We start from the raw sequence: 25,582 nt of genomic DNA, 5'->3' as shown, positions 1-25,582 counted from the left end.
GCTGTTCTAAACGGAGATTCCCTTTTTGTCTTTGCAAACCAAGTACACTTGAATTGATGCCAAATATTATTCGTCACTAATCTGACGCAGACTTGCGGTAACATACAAATCATTTAATCTGTTTGGGAAAAACAATTTCAGAGTCAGTCAGAATAAAATCAAATGTTTACAATTTATTGACCAGGTAACATAATCAATTCATCAATTCCAATTAGACAGTGATAAGTCAAAGTTAGACATTTTATCAAAACCTAAGAAATTGCAATTACCTGATATAAATTACACACAGTAAACTGTGTAAGATCATCTGACTACAGAGAACCATGAACAATGTGTCACTTCTCCTTAAATACCCAAATAATTCAATATGCTTACCAAATGGTGGTGTCTGTCATTATAATTAGATTTTGGTCCCCTACTGAGGGGGTTCCTGTAGATTTACATACAGGAGGTATGGAGGATCTGGGGGAGGGCACACCTTTAAGGGGCACACCACATTTCTCATATTTTATTACTTCTTTTTTGCTTTTCATTATGGCTGGGAGGATGAGACCAGTTTACCAGGCGCACTGAGACATTTCAAATGATACCAAACATGCTATAGTTACTTTTGAACACTTAACATTGCATAGGTTTTTAGTGAGCTTTAAGTGAGGAGGAGAAGTGGGGAGATGATGAGACTGTACTGGGTGCTGCATCTCAGATGTTGCTGTTACATATGCAAGAGATAGTTCAAATGTTAATTCTCCTGAGAGCCTTTTGTTTTCTCGAAGAGTAGCCCAGACTCGCTGGCACCCGCCTTACAAGACCAAGATTTGTACACATCCTGTGAAGTGTCACTGTTGCTCTAAGGGGCTTGCACACATTTGCTTCACTACACTTCACTTTTGAGTCCATAAAAAGATTAAAGTCTCCTCCCAATATAATATTATGAGGAGTGCCATTGGCAGGGGTGCCAGTGGCTTGCAACATGCCTTCAAGATCTATAAAAAATCAAATTACTTATTCATTCCAATGACTTTGCAAGAAATACTCCACCAAATAAATTAAAGCTGATAGGCGGCACCAGCACACAAAGAAAAAATCAGTGTAGGTTCCTCAGACTGTCAAATGAATGTTCAGTGAGCCGGTTCAGCAACGGTTAGCAAAGTGTGCAGAGATCGTCATTCACACGTCCGATCCTTGCATGGCGACTCCTCCAACTATTAATTTAAAATGACTCCTGTTTTGTGCTGATCAAGAAAGTGGTTGTTGTTTAATACCATAATATTTAAAAAAAATTATAATATAGGGGGTAGAGTTGCGTGGCGCCATGCTAGCTTTGGATGTATGAACGGCGAGCTCCTGTGCACTTTGCAAGTTTTTAATACTTTTTGTGTCATAAACCGGTGAGATTTGATACACACTGTTCCATAACTGTTCTAGGAAGACAATATGTCAAAGAATTCGAGATACTTGGGCTCTGGAGACATTAAAAGACACTTACGTGCTCAAACTGATGCCCCTGAGCAGCAGGCCGAAAGCCTGGGACTCAATTTGTGGAAAAAGAGATTCAACATCAACTGTTGAACATTTTGGCGATCCTGACGATGGCCATTACTGAATTGGATGTTGAGAAACAGATTGATTATTTGGAGTCATCGGAGAGGGAATAAGCTGATAACCCACTAGAGACCAAGGTAGACTTGGAGCACATCTGGGAAAAGTTGGAAGACCTTCAGAATCGTAACAGGTGAAACAACATCTGAATTGTTGGAATTCCTGAGGACGAAGAAGGCAGAGATATGGTGAAATTCCTACACGTGCTCTTCCTGAAACGGAATCGGCCCCGATCAATTCTGGCCAAATTTCTGAGATCATCTGATAAAGATCTCGTGTTACGTGTGGTGAGTAATAAAGGAAGGCTTTCTTGGAAGGACCAAAGCATTTTCTTTTTCCCAGACTTTGTGAATTCAACAAAAGAGAGACGTGATCGATTCAAGGAATGCAAGAAACTCTTACATCAAGGAAGATCACTTTTGCACTGATGTTTCCGGCCAAATTGAGAATAAACACGAAGAATGGCAGCAAAGTATTTACATGTCCCAAACTGTCACTCTCCTTCATAAATACATTGGAGTGAGTAAACCATTTGATGTTTCTTATATTAGTGAACTGACTCACTGTTCAGTGACTCGATTGTCTGAGGAAGCTGGACACCATTTTTGTTTCACTTTACATTGTGTTTCGTTTTTGATTGTTGTGGGGAATGCGGTCTGTATAATCTTGTTTTTGACACAACATTTTTTTATTATATCAATATGGCAAATGTTAATCTCTCTCCACATGGAATGTGAATGTGTTGGGCACCCCATAAAAAGAAGGAAGGTTATTTATTTTCTCAAGCATAAGAAATATGATATATTGTTTCTTCAAGAAACACATCTTTCCCCGCAGGAAGCTGAAAGATTTGGGAAGATATGGGGTGGACATGTTTTCTTTAGTACTGGCTCAAGTAAGAGTAAGGGGTCATTATACTGATAAATAAACATCTACAATTCAAATTTCTTAAACAGATTAAATATAAATTAAGAAGAGTCATTTTTGTTCAACAAAGGTTGATTTTGGCACCTAACGCTGATGATCAGGGCTTTTTTATAGATCTTAATGATAGATCTTTTTCAAAATCCTGATTTCCAACAAATGTTAAAGACTGAAATCAGTGTTTATATGGAAACCAACAGTATCTTCAGTATCTTCTGTGGGCATGGCTTGGGAGGCACTTAAGGGGTCAGATCAAACAGTATGCCTCATTCACCAAAAAATACAAAGCCTGAGAACTTGTGGAGTTGGAAGAGAATGTTAAAAGTTCTGAAGCAGAGCTGAAGCACAGAATGTTGTCTGATGGCTTCAGATACTTTATTCTATTAAAATACAGATATAATGCTATTTTGTCACAGAAGGTGGAGTTTTGGTTATTCAGGGCGAGACGGTCATACTTTGGGTCGGGGGATAAATCAGGGAAGCTTTTGGCTAGATATATAAAGCAGAGAGAGTATTTTTCTACCATTCCCTCAGTGAAATCTCCTGGTGGTGAAATATTTACCATTGATATTAATAATGCCTTTAAAGAGTTCTATCTTGATCTCTATAGCTCCATGTCTTCATCTACTGATGAAGATATTAGAAAATTTGTGGAACCATTAGAACTCCCTAAAATTGATTACTGAGCAAAAATATTCTCCCCCGGAGCCTTACCTACAGGCAAGGCTCCGGGGCTATATGGTTTTGCCACTGAATTTTTTTGATCTTATGCTACAGGATTGGCTCCACTATTGTTAGAAGTTTATACGGAATCATTAAAGAATGGAAAGCTTCCGTCAACCATGATGCAAGCCCGGATCAGTCTGATTCTTAAAAAGGACAAAGATCCAAGTGAGTGTAAAACTTACCATCCAATTTCCCTGATTCAGCTAGATGTTAAAATGTTGTCAAAACATTTGGCTAACTGGTTAAGTAAAGTTATGACATCTCTTATACATATAGATCAGGTGAGGTTTACTCAGGGCCATAGCTCTTCTGATAACATTAAGCGTTTCATCAATATCATGTGGTCAGTAGAGAATGATCAGTCTCCGGTCACTGCCATCTTACTTGACACTGAAAAGGCATTTGATATAGTAGAATGGGATTATCTTTTTAAGATTTTGAAAATTTTTGGGTTCGGGAGTACATTTATTGGATGGATTAAATTACTTTATAGACACCCTGTAGCAGCGGTACAAAGAAATTGATTCATTTCAGATTATTTTCACTCTGTAGGGTTGCCCTCTTTCCCCATTATTGTTCTGTCTTGCCCTGGAACCTTTAGCAGTAACGATAAGAAAGGAGGATGATTTTCCAGATAGCGGGAGGTGTGGCTAAATCTAAATCTGAAGCTTTGACTCTGACGGTGTACTGCCCATTAGCTTTCCAGCCAGGCGTCTTCCAGTGGCCCAAACAGGGCAGGGTATTTGTGCATTTTATTCCCAGGAAATTTGTCTGATTTATTTTTTATTTCATTTTAAGTTTACACAGTGATTTAACAGACTTAAATGAAATGGGTTGGTATTCAATATAGAGAAAAAAACTAAAAATTGTGTCGTATCCAGTGTTATGATCACCAGACAAGTGATTTTAAGGAGTTGTAATTCAGCTGGGTTACCCCATTTCCCCATTTCAGCAGTGGTGATCAGGTTTCTCACTTTTCTATATGCAGGTATAATATACTATATACTAATTCTCTCGTTAAATGCTGGGCAGCCCCATGTTTGATGGTTCAACACATTGATAATGCATAATGGGGGCTCGTTTTTAATTCTTGGGTATCAAACTTCTATTAATCAAGCACAATTTGATCTAACCTCTAATCAAAATCTAGGGGGCGTGACTTTCGAATATCCACCTGTCGCAAACCTCAGTTCATTAGGGCTCTTCCCTCGGTAACACCCCATCATTTGAATGCATGGTTGCGGGCTCTCCCTTCTGAATCGCAGTGTGAGATCTACCGTCTGAGCATAACACAGGTTTTAAGTTATTGCTGGGGGTGCGGTATATTTTACTGAGCCCTCACTTTTGTATTTGCACTTTTATCATAAAGCTTTGACATTCCTGCCATTCTCACATTTTTTGGTGGGGGAGTTCTAAACATCATGGTTAATACTCGTTTTGACTGCAACATAATATGTAATATTTTGCACACATGTCTAAGAATATACGCTAAAGTTTTAAGGGCTTGCTGTCCTTATTTTACTTTAAGTTAGTGCTTGAGTCGAACCTCATCCTCAAGCCCCTTCTTTGCGGACAGCAAGCCACATATATTTACATACATTACTCAAAGATTATATGGGCAGGTGGACTCGTGAAACAAGAATATGTCCAAAAGACATAAATGGAAGTTTACAGGCAAGTGTACCAGAGGGTTTAAAAGTAGAATAGTCTAGCTTGTATTTGTATTAAAACACTTTTATCAATTATTAAGTATAAAAAATGTGTTATCTGAACTGTACATTTGTCTATTTTTTTTTTTTTACATTTTACAGTGGGGCTTTTATAGGCAGTTATGCATTACCAATGTAATTCCTATGAGGGGATTTTTCTGTATGTATACCGTCTAGTATTCTTACAAGTATTGTCGATTATTTGCTGTGTTTTTTGTCTCATTAAACATAAACAAAACCTGAAAAATTATTACTGAATGCAGATGCTCCAAATTAAAAGAGCCCCAATGCAGCGGAAGGGAAACCAGCGAGTGAGTTCTAATCACATCTTGTTTCATTTTTTTTCTCTCAGCAACCCAACTTTTGACTAGGTGCTACTGATATTTGCACAACGTCTCCTTATATATCAGTGTCTTCCAATGAACCCATTTAGATGGGGGTTGTGCGCTCCTCCCACAAATGTTGATGGGGAGAAAAGGGTGGCAGATGCTGTGATTGGTGCCCCCCTGGGAGCCAGGGGTTTCCTGGGCTTCAGCCCGTGTAAGCCTGTTTATCAATGCACCCTGCCGATATGACACAAGTAGTACTTTCTCTCCTAAATTTAGAAATTGAAGGTGTCTTTTCACCTGTGAACTCATGATGAATCCCTTTGTAAGGTTGAAGGCCTTGATGATCACAGTGACTAGCTGGTAAGTTTTGAGACTACTATGAAAGCTTGTTGATGAAGGAGAAGCTGGATGATCACAATAATTGTCAAGTCCTCATGTACTCTCATTCTTTCACATGCCCACCGAGTCAGACCTAAACCAACTAACAAGCCAGGAGTGTTTCTAGTTCTCTTTCTTTATATCTATAATGAGCATATCGCATCTTCAGATTCAGCAGGCAAAAGCGGGGGAGCTGCATTTCTGCAGTCATCGGGTGGTTTTCACGAAGATTTCTGCACAGAACTAGAAAAAAAAGAGTGCTGTTCAAAGACATGAAATACCGCTTTTGTGCCGAAATATGACTCCCCAATAGATTCTTACTCCTGCTACCTGATTGGTCCTTATCCCTAAAGCCCACCCCTACACCCACCTGTAAACATAAGGATACCAGTGAGTAAAAAATCATCATGACACTGGCTCTATGAGAAGGGGGTCAGATTTGGCCTCTTGCATCCAGCAAGGCTTCGCATCACCCTCGAAGCAGAAACACACTTCTTCAATACACCAGAAGAAGCCAAAAAATTCAAGCTCTCCCGTTGGGGTGAAGATTAAGGAGCAATAATTTTCTCTCTTTTGTCTTTTAGGGAAAGGTAAATTACTAACTGTTCTTTGTTACTAACATCCTTGTTAATTTCCAAATTTGATATGCTGAACCTGGAGAATGTTGGACTGGTACATTACTGATTAATGTGGACTTTTAAAATTATTATATATTTTTACAAGATGATATAACTATGAAAGTTGCATAATGTAAATATTTACAATTCAGGGATATTTACATATGTTATGCTATATTCTTGCTCTTGGTTCTGTGTTATCATTAACCAGATAATATATTTAAAAGGTTATATAAAATATCCTAAAACTTTCATAGAAGGGAGCCATACTTTTTTATGATGTAAGTGTCTGAAGTTTTTTGTTTTGTAATACTTGCATTCCTTTCCTTCTCCGTTGTGGATGAAGATCTGGGGTTTTGGTGTTATATGGCACTTTTCGTGTTCATCATGAATCAGGAGAGATGGTTCGTGGAATCACCATTGCAGCTCATCTTCCGGGTTGTTATACAGTGTCTAGTTCTATTATGTGGTGGACATCTTCACGCAGAGTTTATGACCACATAATTCAGATTGTGTGCCATGCATGCCTTTAAAGGTTTTCGTCATATAATGTCAGGGGGCTGAATGGACCTGTTTAAAGAGCTACAGTTTTCTCCCATCTTTCTCCTATCTCCCATCTTTCTACAAGAAACACACTAAAGATTGGAAGACCATTATAGAGTTCGTAAAGTGTGGGTTAGCAAAATTCCCTATCTGTCACTCACTCCACGTTGTGTCACTCTTGGGAGCCCCAAACACCTCTGATGATTTAAGAAAAGGCCAGTGAAAATTGGCTAGTGGAATTTACATGCCACTCCCCTGGATATACGGGTATAAAAGGAGCTGATGTGCAACCACTTATTCAGATTTTTTCTTCAGAGTCGAACGGTGTTGATGCATTCCACTACCGATCCACAATTTCAGAGGCTCCTGGGGCATATGTCATCCTCGGCGGCTGTCACACCCCTCGGGTTGATGCATATGAGACCATTTCAGCACTGGCTTCAGACTCTAGTCCCGAGATGGACATGGTGCCACGGCACGAATCGCATGGCTATCATGCCAATCTGCTGCCGCTAGTTCAGCCCTTGGATGGACCTGGCATTTCTATAGACAGGGGTTCCCCTAGAGCAGGTATCCAGGCGAGTCACCATCATGACAGATGCCTCCAATTCCAGATGGGGTGCAGTTTGCAATGGGCAAGCAGCCACAGGTTCCTGGACAGCCCCTCGTCTGCGTTGGCATAGCAATTGCCTTGAGTTGCTCGTGGTACTGCTAGCCCGGCAGAGGCTAGCCCGGCAGAGGCTTCGGCCATTGATCCAGGGCAAGCATGTGTTGGTCTGGACGGACAACACAGCATCGGCAGTGTACATAAACTGCCAAGGCGTTTTGCGCTCACCCCGCATGTTGCAACTCGCCCACCATCTCCTCCTCTGGAGCCAGCGGCGGCTCAAGTCACTGTGGGTCACTCATATCCCAGCAAACTCAATCGCACAGCGGACACACTGTCATGGCAGGTGACGCTCAGGGGAAAGTGGAGGCTTCACCCCATGTGGTCCGGCTGATTTGGAGTCGATTGTGCGAGGCACAGGTAGACATGTTTGCCTCCAGGGAATTCTCCCACTGCCCACTGTGGTATTCCCTGTCCAAGGCTCCCCTTTAGCAAGGACGTACTGGTGCACAGCTGGCCCCGGGGTCTGCGGAAGTATGCGTTTCCCCTAGTGAGCCTACTCGCACAAATGTTGTGCAAGGTCAGGGAGGATGAGGAACAGGTCTTGTTGGTAGTGTCTTACTGGCCCACCCAGACTTGGTTCTTGGAACTCACGCTCCTCGCGACAGCCTCTCCCTGGAAAATTCCCCTGAGGAAGGACCTCCTTTCTCAGGGACGAGGCACGATCTGGCACCCGCAACCCTCTGGAAACTCCACGTCTGTGGTCCTGCTGGGCCTACAGAGAGATCCTTTCAAGCCTTAGAGTCAATTGAGCTGAAAGTCCTCTCCTTGAAGACAGCCCTCCTGACTGCGCTCACCTCCATCAAGAGGGTTGGGGACCAGCAAGCATTCTCTGTTAGCAATATGTGCCTAGAGTTCGGTCCGGCGTACTCTCACGTGACCCAAGGTTCACACTACCCCCTTTAAAGATCAGATGGTGAACATACAAACGCTGCCCCCGGGAGGAGGCAGATCCAGCCTTGTCATATCTACTTGGACTGCACAGAGAGATTTAGATGCTCTGAGGAGCTCTTTGTCTGTTTCGGGGGACAGCAGAAGGGGAACTCTGTCTCATAACAGAGAATTGCCCACTGGATGGTGGGCACCATTGTGCTGGCATACCAGGCCCAGGGTGCGCCTTCCCCTTTGGCAATGTACTAGGAGCATAGCCTCCTCCTGGGCCTTGGCCAATGGCGACTCTTTAACAGACATCTGTAGAGCAGCAGGCTGAGCAACACCGAATACCTTCATGAGATTGTATAATCTCCAGGTTGAACCAGTTTTTTCCCATCTGTTGGTAGGTACAAACAGGTAAGGATGTGGGCAGCTGGCCGGGTGTACCACTGGCACACAAGCACCTTTCCCCTTCTGAGGGGAAGATGTGCGCTTTTTCATCCAGGCGAGTTCCCTGGACTCCTCCCCCATCCTCTGCGGCAAGCAAATCTGGCAGAGGAATTCAATGCCAGACCCAGTACTTTTCAGTATGCCCTGTTCAGGTCAGCCCCTGTATTGAGATAGGTGCTCCATATACGTTGGTTCCCTATCGGTAACCCCATAAGACGTAATCTTCCATGGTACGGTCTCCCTGATGGTAGATCCATGTCTCCCCTAGGGCAGAGTCCCCTCTGCCACCGGTCACATTGTTTGTAGAGCTCCATCCCCTCTGGGTAGGACCTACCTTTGGGCAGGGTGTGGTCTCTGTGGTGTCTTTTTCCAAGGAAACCTATATCGATGTGAATACATTTGGCCCCAGCTGGAATCAAGCAAGTTCTTTCTCCAGGAGAAGAAATAGAAGAAAAGGCCGAACCAGCAGGTCTGTTCCCATTGTGAGCATGTCTGGCCCCCACTTTTATGCTTTCGGGGGTGAGGGTCCATACGAAGTGCATGGAGCGTTGGGAAGGTTATGATGTGGTCGGTGCACCTGTTACTTTGCACACAGTGGTCTGCCAGAACCTGCATCGCTGATCCACGTAACACAGCTCAGCTGGTTGTGGCATTTCATATATGGACCCTAGTGTCAGTACATCGACACAATGTTGAGTGAGTGACAGATTGGGAATGTCTAGATTACTGCCGTAACCCCCATTCCCTGATGGAGGGAACAAGATGTTGTGTCCCTCCTGCCACAACACAGAATTACCTGCTGTAATGGCCGGGACTCTGTCTCGGCTCCTCAGCACAAACCAGAATGAGTGGTTGCACACCAGATTCTTTTATACCCGTATGTCCGGGGGACTGGCATGCAAATTCCACTTGCCAATTTTCATTGGCCTTTTCTTAAAACATCAGAGGTGTTTGGGGCTCCCAAAAGTGATCCCTACTGTCACTAAATCGACACAACTTCTCGTTCCCTCCATCAGGGAACGGAGGTTATGACAGAAACCTAGACATTTTTCATTCCAAATTGAATAGCAGATCTAGGGGTGTGGCAATACTAATCAACACAATATTGTGTTTACACAATCTGATATATTCAGTGACCCTAATGGCCAAGTTTATCAGGTCAATTAATTGACTACTTTTTGCAACTAGGTAAATTGTTATCACATTATTTTCCATGGCCATTCAAAATAATAGTTATAGTAAATGAAGGTACACTCATGGCATCAAATCTTTTATTTTAGTACATGAACATTCATAAGAATTTTGGAAATGCATATATATATATATATATGTGTGTGTGTGTGTGTGTGTTTATGTTATGCTAATAGAGTGTGTTTTTCCACTGTATTAAAGTTTGCTTTCATAGTAACACTGTTTTGAACCCTATTATTCCAAGTTGGGACGAGTTGAAGTTATTTTTTGCAGTAATCAACATTATGCCACAAATGCTGCAGATTGAGCTTGTCTTGAATCTGGAATATTAACTTAATATATATCCATAAACTAGAAAACACCCTATTTTATATAACTAAATCTAAATCTAAATAAAGTGATAAACAGCAGCAAATAACTAAATATTTTGCTTAAAAAAAGAAGGTAAAAGTCCATTCAGGGTTGAATGGGGCTGAAATGAATCAGTGAATCAGTCTGAAATGAATCAGTGAATCAGTAATATGAAGTTCCCAATGCTCAATATCAGGGAATCGTTTATTTTATAGAACAACCGATTCACTTGAGAGAAGATGGTTTAGGTTAATGAGTTTGATTACTCCCTCGACATTGCTGTGTTCACAAAACAATGGGACAAATGTCTATGACAAATGACACTACAGTTCTACTTGTAAAATGTTGTTAGTTACTGGAAAATCTGCACTATTGTGACAACAGTTGAACTGATGTCATGCTACTGAGCAATGTAGTTAAGCTGCAAGTTATAAGTATCGCTACTTTAAGTTAAATATTCCCAAACAATGGTCGATATCCATAGCACCGTACCACTAACTACGTTTCCATCCAAGAATGTTTGCGCTAAAAGTTTTAGCGCATCAAAATAAAGCTGATGGAAACGCAAATTATCGCTAAAATGGAATAAGTGTCGACACAATAGTTTTTCTGTTTAACTCTAACACATAAACTCTATGTCGATACTTCGAATGTCGCGAAAAACTGGTTTGGAAACACTTTTTGTAGAGAAAATTGGCATTAATGCAAAATGCAATGTCACATGATAGAATTTGCCCCAATCGTTAGCCTGTGTTAATCATGATGACAGTATACATCTGTAAAGCAGTTCAATGGAAAGGAGGAGGCGAGAAATGTACAATGTAAATAATATTTTAATTAACAACTTAAACAAAAGACAAACACACACATATGACGGACATGTCCATAAACGATCTCTCTCTCCCGCATGATCCTCTGCAGTCGACCTGCAGCCACATTCCTCCCTCGTTCTCTCAGGCTGGGGAACCCCCAGCATGACGTACACCCTCTCCCCGCCTGGAGCGACCCTGACCGCTCCAGGCGGTCGATTAGGAGCCCCTTCTCCCCTCGCGGTCGGTGGCCATCTTCCTCTTCCAGGCGGCTGGGCTCCTCGTGCCCCGGCAGATGGCCGCAGCTGCTCCGTTGGGGTGGACGGTAGTGGCGAGAACTCTACTACGGCGTATCCCTCCTCCTTCCCGGGTTTCGGCACCAGTGTAAAGCAGTTCAATGGAAAGAAGGAGGCGAGAACTGGCTTGACAATGTAAATAATATATTAATTAACAACTTAAACAAAAGACAAACACACACACACATATGACGGCCATGTCCGTAAAAGATCTCGGAGGCTTGATTGGCCTAATACGGGACAGGGTGTGTAGGATCACGACCCGGCCCCGCCCTCCGCCCTGCCACAACATCCTTGAAAGCCAATTATTTTACGTGATTATGGATTGATTATAATGCCGAGCGTATAGATCCGATGCTGCAAACATGACACTTTCAGGAGTACCAACACAAATATCTCGTATCATGCACATCGACAAGTGCACGGAGAACAAATGAATGGCCACTCTTTGTGATTTATTTCGCAGGAGCCATCTGTTAATTATTAAAGTTGCTTTTACACACCTTTCAAAATAATAGATGGCAGTCATGGAATTAGCCTGCAATATAAAAAACAGCTCAAAGATGTTTTAAATGAAAAATAAATACACAATAGTGGAGAAAAGCATCAGTGTGCTTTTCTGAAACACTAACAGCCCAATTCTATAAACTTTTGTATAGCTAGTATAGTATAGCCGGCAAAAATCCCTGTATGAAATTAAATAAATTAACAAATGAATAAAGCATTAAATAAAATAAATTGTCCGTTTCTTTACACAAACTGAAATTTGTCTTACTGTGTTCTGTAGATAAAAAAAGTCAGCTGAATGAAATTCTCAGAATGTTCTGCCCTTTTTTCAAGACAATAAATCATCAGAACTATTTGTCCAATGCCGAGCTCACTTTCAGAAAACGAGCTTAATATAAACGTTTAAATATTTTAAATCTAACCCTCTTTACCTCGGATCGCATTTGTTGAGCTTGTTCAGAAAATGTAAATTGCATTATGACATTAAATTAAGTTTAGATGATAATCACGTTCAGTTGGTTGTTAAAAGTTGCTGGAGAAATATGCGGGACATAATGCAGTTGTGATGGTGATGTTTTAGATTAGATGATTGTTCAAAATAGTCTGTTGAATATCAGGAATGTATCATATTTAAACCCTGATAATACACTGCGTCGGTTTTCCTTTAATAGTTGTGCACACAGCATATACACATCGATGGATGCTCCTTATACTGAGATTTTAAGTTTCCCCCAATACTGGCAGGTTGCCAGCTTGGACGATTCACTTTCGGGTCGGAACTGGTGGCAACCTGCGAAAGGCGCAACATCTAAGACCAATATTACAGTCCTATCAGAAGAGCAACATCTCCCTTATGATTGCAATTCCTCTTCTGATTGCTTTTATTTGTGAAATTAAAATGACAGTAAGCTGAAGAGTATTGTCTCAATACTCTCCCCATTTTACAAAGACATCAGGGGGAAAAGATTTGGGACATCTGGAGGTGAATGGTAGCCTACACAATTATCAACAGACACACATTTCTGTATGGAAACGTCTTAAGGAAAGATTTATTTTATGATAAACCAAAACGTATGTTTTTTTTAAGCATGACGTCATCACGCATACCAAATTTAGTGATTAAAAGGCCATTTGAATGGAAACAAGCAGATGACGGGAAATTTAACTTTTTTTCCATATTTTTACTTTGTTGATAACCAAATTGCGAGAAAAGTGGATGGAAACTAGGCTATAGTGAAATGCCGAAAAAAGGTTCAGAGCTCAAAAAATAATTTATATTTCATGTTTATTTCCAAGTCATTTCAAAAAGTTACGTTGTCGCTAACTTTGAACCATTAAAAGGTGCTTCAGCACAGCGGTCTAAACTTCTAAAAGCTGCTCAGAACAAATAAGTTTCAATGATAAAAAACAACATTGTAAATGTATTATACCAATAATACCAATAATAATAATAATAATAATACCAATAATAATAAAAAGAGTAAAACAGCTACACAGTAGAAAGAATTGAACATCACATTTGAAGAAAAAATTAAATGGAGGGGAAAATGTACAAAATTCTGCTGGGCAGAGGACAGTGAATCTGATCTTCAACAAGAATCTTTCTGGACTGAGTGTATGTGTGCGTGTTCTATTCAAACATGTCATTGTCGTCGTCATCATTATCAGATTCTGCAAAGTATTTGACTTCTTTCTTGGCTCGACCAGACCGATCTCTGCCTGAGTCTAATCGACTGAAGCTGTTCATGCCTGCATCTTCATCTTCATCATCTTCATCATCGGACACTGCCTTTTTCGGTTTCTATATGCCAAAAAACACACACAGCATTATAAAACACCATTTCTTTACATGGATGACACTTTACTTAATAAAGTAACATTTGAATGAGATTTTGTGTCAATAATATTTGTATTATGTAATAATTAATCCTGATGCAGCCTGTATGAAATGAGAATGTCTCACCCTGCATGTGGTAGTCTTTCCAGTCTTCTTCACAGGGCTATACTCATCCTCCTCTGAGCTCGACTGTTTCCTCTTCTTTCCACGGCCTTTACCGCCCCCCTTAGCTGCTGCTGGTGCTTTTTTAATGCCTGTATCTGAATCCGAGTCCCAGACAGATACATCAGGCTTCTTGGGTTTAGCTGGAGCTTTCTTCTGTTTAGGTGCTGTGTCTGCAGGCTTCTTAGCTGGAGTAATAAAACAAAACATTACAGTGGAAATAATGTTAATGGACTGGAAAATTAGCTATTTATGTGTTACTTATACAAGGCGCCAATGAAAATCTTTCTAGTCAAATGCATTTGTGCTCTTTGTGATTTGTAATCTGGTACAAGGCAAAAAATATTTCTTCCATAATGTGACATATTTCAGAGTAAAACAAACCATTTAGTAGAAAAAAATGGGTAAGACTTATTTTTTCTACCAGGAATGTTGATAAAAGATTATGCAAAACGACATGCCCTCATGAATTGTGCAAAATCAGACCAGGAACAAAGTAGCTTGGATCCATTTTTAATTTATATTGACTCTGATTGATATATTGGCTGATCAAGTACCTTTTTTAGCTGGTGATGGTTTCTCAAAAGCAGAACTGCTGGAATACGATGAGAACACTGGACCCCTGTCATCATCACTATCTGACTTTACATCTGACCAACAAATAAACACTTAAATTAGACACATTAATTAATCAGTTCATGTTGTCAGAGAAATGATAAACAACTATAAAGCACACATACCATCATCGCTACTCTTGTCAGCGTAGGCAGGTTTAGATGAGAACACACTCTCTGACTCTTTCTTCTTCACTGCTTGTGAGGTGGACCTGAAAAGGATTTATTTAAAATTAACACTTTTTTGCCCATAGTAAATGTAGGTCACATACATAATTTGTGAAAAAAGTGGGTAAATGGCTAAATCTCACAAACATGTACAAGTCATATTTCATCCCAAAATCAAAGTATCAATCAATATTTAACTACGAGTACATCATGATCAGTGTTTGGTGTAATTACAAATTCGTAACAGTGATATAATTACATTTAGTGGAAATACAGTGTAACACATGACATTTTACATTCTTGTGATCAGATTACAATTGCTGCCTTTCAATTAAGTTAATGACCTTTAATTACATAACTTGGGTTACAAGTTTCTAAAATAATATTAAATGTATAATTCATTCAAAACATGAATTATGTTCAAAAATACATCTGTTTGTTTCTGTGACAGCTGAAGAGTCACTAATGAGCAATTGTAAGGGAGAAACTTGAGGTGCTGCTGAGTGTATGACTTGCCTGCGACAACAAAGAGGAACTATAGACATTATTTTAAATCCGCTGACCAGAACACTTACCTTTCTTAGAGTAACTTAAAAGTAAATCAATTAGTGATGTGGTTAACTTTTCAATGAAGGAATTATTAAAAGTAATCTGATTAAATTTCAGAGAAGTAATTTGTAATAGTGGATTATTTTTGAGTGACTAAACCAACACTGATCATGACGTACATCATGTTGTATTTGTTGTACTGCCTCAAATTTACACTGATTTAAATAAAGTAATAGTTTAATTCACAGAAATTATGATCTAATTACAATTAAACATAAAAATCTTAAAGTTAAAACAACCAGATGGGATTACAGTAATTCAAATGTGGGGGAAATGTGCTCAAGTATCACGAAAAATAATGTCACAATGCCAACAATCTAAATGCTTCGTTTTCTTAATGGAAAATATAATTTCTTATTTTATTTCTCTTGAAATTGGGGTGAAATATGACCTGAACACTTCTTGAGAGATTCACCCTCATGTGAGCATCTGAAAGTGATCAGATTTGGATAGAGCTGCACGTACGAAGTGGATGTGTTTTTTGGAGGGAATATATCATCATCATAATCATCATCTTCTTCATCATCATTGTTTTGCACTGTGTTCTTGAAGGAGTGAACTGGAGAGGCTGAAATATCATTCTCCTGTTCTTCATCACCATCCTCCTCTTCCTCCTCAGAGAAGTCAAACGTGTACTTGGCCTTCACCGCTGTCAAATGACAACACGACACAACAAATCAAGCTGTTCCCTTTACAAAAGGCTTCACTACAATGTTGCGCTGCTAAGCGCTAGGGGAACAATCTTGCATTGTGAGCAGCTGTGAATTTGTGTGAAACACGTCAATGAACATTGACCTGAATTTATAGCCTCGGCTGGTGAAGATCATTAGACGCACCTGTGGCCAGGCTATAAAATAGAGGCGTCACCAGCGTGTCGACAGATTTTTTTCATTCAGAGCATACTACGCTGTGTGTCTCACAACCTGCTACAAAACTTTCTTCCCTCTTTGTTAGGAGTTAGAAATTGTTAGGCAGTGCGCAGAACTTTCTTTCTTTATCTCTCTGCTCTGAAAGTGTATATATTTATATATATAAAAAAAAAGAGAGAAAAAAGAGAGAATGACGGAGAAACAGAGCAAGCGATGCGTGTTTCCTTGTCAACGTCTCATGACAGACAAGGACACGCATGAGTTTTGCTTTGTTTGTTTGGGGGAAGAGCACGCGGCTCTCGCGTTGGGGCGGGGCGGGTGCACGCATTGTGACCTTCTTTCGGTCGGGATGCTTCGCGCTCGCCTCGCTTACTTCCGAGAGCCAGCACCCGCACTTCATTCGTGGGGCTCTTGTATGGATCTGGCTGAGGAGCGAGAGACGGGTGCGTCCCTTTCGCTCGCTCTCTCCCCAGATCCGGCTGGTCCTTCTCGTGTTCTTGAAGCGCTCGCGCCTCTTCAGTTCAGGAGGGGACCTCGATTCCCTTGGGTCTATAGAGTTCGAGTCACCCACATCAGAGCACTCAAAACAGGATACAAAATCCTCTGAGGAGTTACTCGATGTGGTGACTCGTGCTGTGGCCAGACTTCAATTAGACTGGCCACGTGACCAAGAAACCCCCAAACGCTCCAAATTAGAGGATAGATTTCTGTCTGATGGCCAAGGGAAGGGAACACCTCATCAGTCCCTTCCCTTCTTTGATGACCTCCACGATGAGCTTGCTCGTTCGTGGAGGAACCCTTATACCTTGCGCGTTCACGTGCCCTCGACGTCGTTATATTCGACTATCGTGGGTGCTGAGGCTGAGGGTATTCGAGGATGCCGCCGGTCGAAGAGACACTTGCAGGTTATCTCTGCCGGGTTCGGCATCGTCCTTGAAAAACCTGCTCTCCCCTCTAAGCCATGCAGGACTACCTCCATGCTAGTGGGGAGGGCTTATCAAGCGGCAGGTCAGGCTGGTGCTGCGCTGCACACCATGGCTGTGTTACAGGCGTACCAGGCCGACCTGCTAAAAGATCTGAGTGCGGGTGAAACTCTCGACGAAGAGGCCTTTTAGAGCTTCGTCGAGCTACGGATTTGTCTCTCCGCGCGACCAAGCAGTCAGCCCATGCCATTGGCCGGTCTATGTCCGCTTTGGTCAGTACGGAGAGGCATTTATGGCTTAACCTGTCAGGCATCCGAGATAGGGACAGAGTTTTCCTAATCGATGCCCGGTTTCGCCTTCTGGTCTCTTCGGAGACGCCATGAATACGGTTATCTCCAGATTCCAGGAGGCGAAAAGCCATGAGGAAGCCTTTGGGCAGTTTCTTCCTCGCCGCACTCAGGGGGCGGGGCCGTCAGCCACCCAGTCTCGCCCCGCCTCTGCTAGGAGAGAGGCTCAAAAACAGAGCGTGGCGAGTCGTGCTCCCCCTCGTAGGGACTGGGGACAGGCTCGTCGCCCTCAGCAGACGCCCAAGCAGGACCTCAGGGCTGTGATCTCTAAAAGAAAGAAGCCCTGACGTTCTTGTACCCAACCTTGTGAGGGTAGTTCCCTTCGGGACGGGGCGCGTGTATCATCCACTTCGGCCCTCCCGATACCCTCACGAAACCTCTTCACTCCCGCCGCCTTTGGTGTTTCGGGTGATAGAGGCTTCCAACAAAGATTTGGGTGTACCATTGCTTCCTGCCTTAGTCCAGGACACGGAACACTCAACACCCCCTTAACAGGAAGTGTTGAAATTAGTACCCATCTCAGAGAACCTGGCAGCGTGGAAACTTCTGCCAGGTATTTCTATGTGGGTTCTAAAGACAGTAGAAAAAGGCTACAGAATTCAATTCGCTCGCCGCCCTCCGCGTTTCAACGGTGTGGTTCCCACTACCGTAAGACCGGAGCAGGCATGTCTACTGTGGAAGGAACTGCAAAATCTCTTGGCAAAAGGGGCCATAGAACATGTTCCCCCTCCAGAGAAAGAGTCCGGCTATTACAGCAGATACTTCCTGGTTCCCAAGAAGGGTGGGGGTTGCGTCCGATTCTAGATCTTCGAGGCTTGAACCGCTCAGTCAGGGTGTTCAAGTTCAAGATGCTAACTGTCAAGTCGGTCGTGTCTCAGATCCAACATCACGATTGGCTGGTCACGATCGATCTCATGGACGCATATTTCCATATTGGAATTCTGCCACAGCACAGGAAGTTCCTGAGGTTCGCTTTCGGGGACGAAGCCTTCCAGTATCGGGTTCTTCCGTTCGGCCTAGCCCTATCACCCCGCACATTCACGAAATGCATGGATGCAGCACTGGCTCCTTTGCGACTCCAGGGCATCCGCATTCTGAATTATTTAGACGACTGGCTGATACTAGCACAATCTCAAGAACTGGCAGTACAGCACAGGGATATCGTCTTGGCTCATCTAGGTTCTCTGGGTCTGAGACTCAACGTCCAGAAGAGTGTTCTTGCTCCAACCCAGGAAATTACCTATCTAGGGATTATATGGAACTCGTTCACGATGCGGGCACGGTTGTCTCCCGCTCGTGTCAGCTCCATCCTGAACTCCCTGAGCAATCTCAGGCTAGGTCAAAGTTGCACTGTTCTTCAGTATCAACGAATACTAGGTCTCGGTTATTCCTTTGGGCCTTCTCCATATGAGACCGTTTCAGCTGTGGCTAAAAGCCAGGGGATTTCATCCAAGGGCCAGTCCCCTAAGGCAAATAAGGGTTACGCGCCGAGCGCTTCGTTCCCTTTCTATGTGGCTCAGACCCGGTTCCTTACCTTGGGTCCCACTCTCGGTGCGTCATGTCGTCAGCAGGATGCTAACGACAGACGCCTCCCTGACGGGTTGGGGTGCGATCTTAAGTGGTCGTCCAGCCCAAGGGGAATGGGAGGGTCATCAGCTCGATTGGCACATCAACTGCCTCGAGCTGATGGCGTATTTCTGGCCCTGAAATACTTCCTCCAACATCTCAGAGGCTGCCATGTCCTTGTGCGGGTGGACAACACAGCAGCAGTCTCCTACATAAACCGTCAAGGAGGTCTACGCTCTCGCCACCTGAATTTGCTGGCACGTCGGATTCTCCTTTGGGCCCAGGACAAGCTCCTGTCACTCAGGGCAATTTACATCCCTGGACGCCTAAATGTGGGAGCAGATTTGCTGTCCAGACAAAACATACCGAGGGGCGAGTGGAAACTCCACCCGAGGTAGTACAACAAATTTGGGAGAGATTTTACAGAGCAGAAGTGGACCTCTTCAGCCTCTCAAGAGACTGCGCAATGTCCCTCTACTTCTCTCTGAGTCACCCAGCCCCCTGGGTCTGGACGCGATGGCGCATACATGGCCCAGAATGTGTCTGTATGCTTTTCCCCCGGTTTCTCTGCTCCCGGGAGTCTTAGCCAGAGTTCGCCAGCAAGGGTCTTGCCTCTTACTGATAGCGCCTCACTGGCCGAACAGGATTTGGTTCTCAGACATTATATCTCTCCTCGACAGCTCGCCTTGGGCGATTCCGGACAGGAGGGACCTTCTGTCTCAGGCACAGGGGACGATATTTCATCCCCGGCCCGAATTGTGGAAACTTCATGTTTGGCCCCTGAAGGGTACCAACTGAGGAACACAGGGCTGTCACCTGAAGTTATCGAGACCATTCTTAGTGCTAGGGCTCCCTCCACCAGAAGAATCTACACCAATAAATGGGGTGTCTTCGAAAGATGGTGCAGTTTACATGGTGCAGATCCAGTTCACTGCCAAATTGTTTCAGTTCTGGACTTTCTGCAGGAAAAACTGTCAGCAGGCATATGCCCCGCTACTCTCAGGGTTTATGTGGCCGCCATTTCGACTTGCCACGCCTTGATGGACGGGCGCCTTTGGGAGGCACCCTCTTCTCGCTCGCTTCATTCGGTGGAGCCAGGCTGACTGAGGCCCCCTGTTAGGACCAGAACTCCCTCATGGGACTTAGCAATAGTCCTGGAGGGTCTGGCCGAAACCCCCTTTGAACCTCTAGAGTCAGCGTCTGATAGACTTCTGACTCTCAAGCTGGTTTTTCTTGTGGCGATTACCTCTCTTAAGAGAATCGGGGATCTACAGGCTCTGTCTGTTTTGCCGGCCTGTTTAGAGTTTGCCCCAGGTATGGCCAAAGCTATCCTGCATCCTCATCCTGACTACCTTCCTAAGGTGCCTTTTTCGACACTACACCCTGTCACTCTGGAAGCCTTCTGCTCCCTGCCATTTTTAACGCCGGAGCAGGAAAGTCTTCATGGACTCTGCCCAGTCCGTGCCCTTCAAACTTATGTCCACCGCACTAGCCAGTGGCATAAGTCTGGGCAATTGTTTGTCTGCTTTGGGGGCCGCAACAGAGGGACAGCCGCTACCAAGCAGACTATGTCACATTGGGTGAGGGATGCTATTGCCCTGGCCTATGAGGCGCGCGGTCAAGCTTCGCCAGTAGGTGTCAGGGCTCACTCCACCAGAGGAGTCGCCGCCTCTAAAGCCTTGGCTAGAGGGGTCCCTCTGCAGCAGGTTTGTGATGCGGCAGGCTGGTCCTCTCCGCACACATTCATCAGATTTTATAGTTTGGATGTTCATGCTACTCCGGGCTCTTACGTCCTTGAGTCGACATCCCAAGCTCATGCCTGAACGGGTTTGTGACGCGGCAGGCTGGTCCTCTCCGCGCACATTCTTCGTTTTTTATGGCAGTATTCGTGATGCGGCAGGCTGGTCCTTTCCGCACACGTTCATCAGTCTTCATGGGTTAGATGTTTCTGCTACTCCGGGCTCTTACGTCCTTGAGTCGACATCCCAAACTCATGCCTGAACAAGTTTGTGACGTGGCAGGCTGGTCCTCTCCACGCACATTCTTCAGTTTTTATGACAGGCTCATGCCTGAACAAGTTTGTGATGCGGCAGGCTGGTCCTCTCCGCATACATTCATCAGATTCTATAGTTTGGATGTTCATGCTACTCCGGGCTCCTATGCCCTTGAGTCGACATCTCAGCTCATGACTGAACAAGTTTATGATGCGGCAGGCTGGTCCTCTCCACTCACATTCATCAGTTTTTATGACAAGTTTGTGTTGCGATAGGGTTCTCTTCGCACACATTCATCGAACTTTATGGGTTAGATGCTTTGCTACTCCGGACTCTTATGTCCTTGAGTCGACATCTCAGCTCATGCCTGAACAAGTTTGTGATGCGGCAGGCTGATCCTCTCCGCACACATAAATAAAAAATGAATGGCTTGGATGTTTATGCTACTCCGGGCTCCTATGCCCTTGAGCCGACATCTCAAGCTCATGTCTGAGACCTCTCGTGTTTTTGTGAGTACACTGCACAACCGTAGGGGTCCGGACAGCCCCAAGTGTGGCGGCGTGGGTATTGCGTTCCCTAGCGCTTAGCAGCGTAACATTGTAGTGAAGCCTTTTGTAAAGGGAACGTCTCGGGTTACATGTGTAACCCTTGTTCCCTGAAAAGGCGGAACGAGATGTTGCGCTGCTTTGCCGCACTGGGACGTCCCAGGACTGCTCTTCAGAAAAGGTATCTGTCGACACGCTGGTGACGCCTCTATTTTATAGCCTGGCCACAGGTGCGTCTAATGATCTTCACCAGCCGAGGCTATAAATTCAGGTCAATGTTCATTGACGTGTTTCACACAAATTCACAGCTGCTCACAATGCAAGATTGTTCCCCTAGCGCTTAGCAGCGCAACATCTCGTTCCGCCTTTTTCAGGGAACAAGGGTTACACATGTAACCCGAGACGTTTCCCTGGATTACACCATTACACTGATTAAATCAGTAAAACATATTAATGACGAATAAGAATATGCATATAAGCACACACACACCTGATGCTCTTCTGGACGTTGTGTCTCTAGGAATAACAGGTTCATCTTCATCCAGCTCATTGTCTGATATCTTATCTTCATCTTCGTCATCTGACCACGGGTTCCTCTTCTTCACCTTCTTAGCAGGGCCTTTAGCAGCTGCAGGCTTCCTCTGTCTCGGGACACCTGAACAGATACAGAGTGTCATGTCAGTATAACAGTGATCATGGTGATAAAGTGTTTGAGTGTAAACTGGTATAATTGTGGTAATAACAGTTTTTACCAGGTTCTTTCTTCTCTCTCTTGACACGTGGGGCTTTGGGTTTGACTCCTGGGTTTGGCTGGCCTGAAGGAGAGATGAGTGAATTTTCTGCTGTTCCTCCATTAGAGCCGAGAGCACTGTCCTCATCGAACTCCAACTTCACAGCTGCATCTGCTTCACTCTGATACACACAAAAAAATCACATCAACACACATTTACACACGTGCAGAGCGCAACAGTCTTGGGCCGGATGTAAAAATCCCATCCATTTTCTCCAAAGGCAAGATTTTTAAAAGTAACTTATAAACCTTTTAAGACACACCTGCCGTGATCTCTGAGGCTGGTAATCAATGCCTCTGTGGAAGTCATCAGTGTGTGTTATTTCAAGTTCAATTAATAAAAATCATGTTTAATAGCGGAATTCCTGGTGAAGAACTACATTACCCATGATCCTGATGGGAAACGATTCACCAATCAGAGAATCCAGGTGAACAACAAAACAGAGCTCTACATTATCTACGATTATGTCATTTGTAATGCTTCGTGGAATTTTAGTTTATTTCCTCATTTAAAATGTTAAACACTTGTCTTGTACCTTTGTCTTTTTGTCCGATTTTCAAAAACGTTTTTGCTTCAATCAAAGTTTGTAATGTTGTGATGGTTGGTTTGGTTCATGCCTCTTTATTAAAGACTTCTGAAATCCCTGTTGAATGGGACAAACATCCAGAACCAACAGCTGAAAACATGGGCGGGCGCTGTTGTGCTCTGTTACACTTTACCCCTTCAAAGAAAGTCAGAACAAAAGATGGGGGTCTTAAAAATGAACAGTTTGCTTTTTATATAGGGGCAAGTGACCCTATTAACCCTCTGGGGTCTGAGGGTATTTTGGGCCCTGGAGAAGTTTTGACATGCCTTGACATTTGTGCTTTTTCAGTTGCTTAAAAACATAGTAATGGCGAAAGTCTGATTACACTGTATTCAGCACAAACTGGGCTAAAATAATATGTGAGCAACATGCATGTACAGGTTTGTATCTTTTTAGAAAATAACGTTTATGCGTGGTTTTTGAAAAAACAAAAATGTTAAGTCACTGAAATAAGGTCATATAACACATACTAAACATTTGTCCACAAGACGTTTGTGAACTGGACCTTGTAGCCTAAAGTTTTTGCTACAAAATGATGTGAAAACCATCCTGATCACTCATTCATACAAAACAATATAGTAATTTAACTTTTGTAAAACAGTTTTAGTGTTGAAAGGTCATATGCGAGGAGGCGTGAATGATCATGAATATGGATTGTAATTCACACCTGAGGAGACAAAGACCCTCCCCTGGGCCCATCAATGAGGGATAATGAATGTGAGGAGATTAATGATCCAAATCAAGTTTTAAGTTAAAAGAAGTAATCTGACTATACATTTTCTTTACATAAAGACTTTAATTAATTTTAGACCTACACTACCGTTAAAAGAAGTCTCTTCTGCTCACCAACATTGGATTTATTTGATCCAAAATACAGAAACAACATTGATATTCTGAACTCTTTTTACAATTTAAAAGAACCGTTTTCTATTTAAATATATTGTAAAATGAAATTTGTGATCAAAGCTGAATTTTCAGCATCATTACTGCAGACTTCAGTGTCACATGATCCTTCAGAAATCATTATAATATGCTGATTTTCTAATATGGGCATATTTAAAGTGCATTTTACTAATGTAACCCTAACACATATTTGCAAGCACAAGCTTTGTTGATGATAATGAGGCAGCATAAACACATTCAAATATAATCTAAACATTCATATTATTTTTATATCATATTACATATCATATTTATATTATACAGCATACAGTTTAAATACCTGCTTTAGCCGAAACAGCATTTAAATGTAACTAAAACTTGCTTATTAGGACATATTTCAAATTTCAAGTCAAATTTGGCAAGTCTGGAAAAAGTCCCACTACTAAAATATGTACATGTTTATATAAAATAGCACATCAGCTAATGAAAACTAAATGACTTACTCGTCCGAAATTGTATCCTCGGCTGGATCAAGTCTCTCTTCAAAATACAAACGTTCATCGGAGTCCCGCTCTTCTTCTGAGGAAAATGTTAACTCTTCCATACTATCCTGGAGCTTTCTCGCCTGTGTATCGTTGCAAACGAGCAGAAAAATGAATGAAATGTGTTTACAACCTCACTGTCGGGGATGTGTACATTTGCGTTGATTGTCTCAGCAAATTAGTGTATGAATGGCGCGCTCTGCTGGTGGGTGGGATCACATTACAGATAATTAGATAGCAAAGTAAAAACTGTACATCGCTTTGTTCCAAACAGATTGTACAGGAGAATAATATATTTATATATTAATACATTTGAATAATTTTAATTAAAAGTAGAAATCTTAAGCTTTCTTTAGACATATGTTTCATGTTTGTGTGATAAGTATTTGCGGAGTTTCAGTTCATTTTTGTGACATGTTTCAGAAATATTCTCGTGAACACAGAGACAGCTGACAGCTCACCCTTTTATTTTCTTTATTTTATAAAAGCACAAGATTTTGTTGTTATTGTGAGTGTACACAAATAAAAGTAGACCCTTTATAGTTTCTAATGATGTCTTACACTTATCTGTATACCCAAAAAGTTGTTTCTGCTGTAATGACGAAAATATCCAGCGGGACGCGCCGGCGCGTTCATCGACCTCAGAGGGTTAAGCCCACTTACTGATTTATTTTGAAATATAAAAAAGACAGAAAACATGAGAAAAATGTTTTGTTTCAGAGGAATTGCACATATTTGTTGGTATTATTTTACTTTTTATTATTTGGGAACATGTGCTACCACTGTTTTGGAAATAAAAAAAAATTATCTGGAGTCAGATGAACAAACCGGGCGAGAAATGATCAAATTAAAAAATGAAGAGAGTAATAAATTAAATGATACTTGATATTACACATTTTGTTAGTATTTAACAGCAATCCTTTGTATTTGAAAAGACTGATTTCATGAGTATCTAGAGCTAGAGCAGGACACTGTCTGAGTGATGCTCACAAAGATAGATGCAGTAAAAGAAAGAAAATTCATAAAAAAAAAAAAACTGCTGATAACCACATTAATTGAAAATATTTTTCAAAGTTTTAGTGCTCTGTCTGTAATTATATCCAGAAATATAACTTCGTTTTCATGTGGGCTTATAAGGAACAGTGCCTTTGAAAAGCCTGTTTGCTCAAAGCTTCAAA

The 25,582-nt window shown here is 42.4% G+C and overlaps 1 protein-coding gene across 3 annotated transcripts in view; it reads right to left on the bottom strand.

Moving 5' to 3' along the window:
* Positions 1 to 13,233: 13,233 nt before the first annotated feature.
* The window catches only part of top2b (DNA topoisomerase II beta), a 55,979-nt gene continuing 43,630 nt past the window's right edge, over positions 13,234 to 25,582 (bottom strand). For 2 of the 3 annotated variants that reach the window (XM_052136616.1, XM_052136617.1), the window contains exons 29-35: positions 22,356 to 22,515; positions 22,094 to 22,258; positions 15,825 to 16,008; positions 14,709 to 14,794; positions 14,526 to 14,618; positions 13,933 to 14,156; positions 13,234 to 13,770 (exon numbers count right to left, since the gene is read on the bottom strand). In XM_052136616.1, coding sequence (XP_051992576.1) covers positions 13,600 to 13,770; positions 13,933 to 14,156; positions 14,526 to 14,618; positions 14,709 to 14,794; positions 15,825 to 16,008; positions 22,094 to 22,258; positions 22,356 to 22,515 — 1,083 coding nt within the window. In that variant the 3' untranslated portion in view covers positions 13,234 to 13,599. Of the gene's footprint in view, positions 13,771 to 13,932; positions 14,159 to 14,525; positions 14,619 to 14,708; positions 14,795 to 15,824; positions 16,009 to 22,093; positions 22,259 to 22,355; positions 22,516 to 25,582 lie in introns of those variants that run through there. The other variant, XM_052136618.1, reaches the window with a different exon arrangement.

Source organism: Xyrauchen texanus, chromosome 10, assembly GCF_025860055.1.
Source record: "Xyrauchen texanus isolate HMW12.3.18 chromosome 10, RBS_HiC_50CHRs, whole genome shotgun sequence".
NCBI classification, from domain to species: domain Eukaryota; kingdom Metazoa; phylum Chordata; class Actinopteri; order Cypriniformes; family Catostomidae; genus Xyrauchen; species Xyrauchen texanus.
This window is presented reverse-complemented; position numbering and strand designations above follow the sequence as displayed.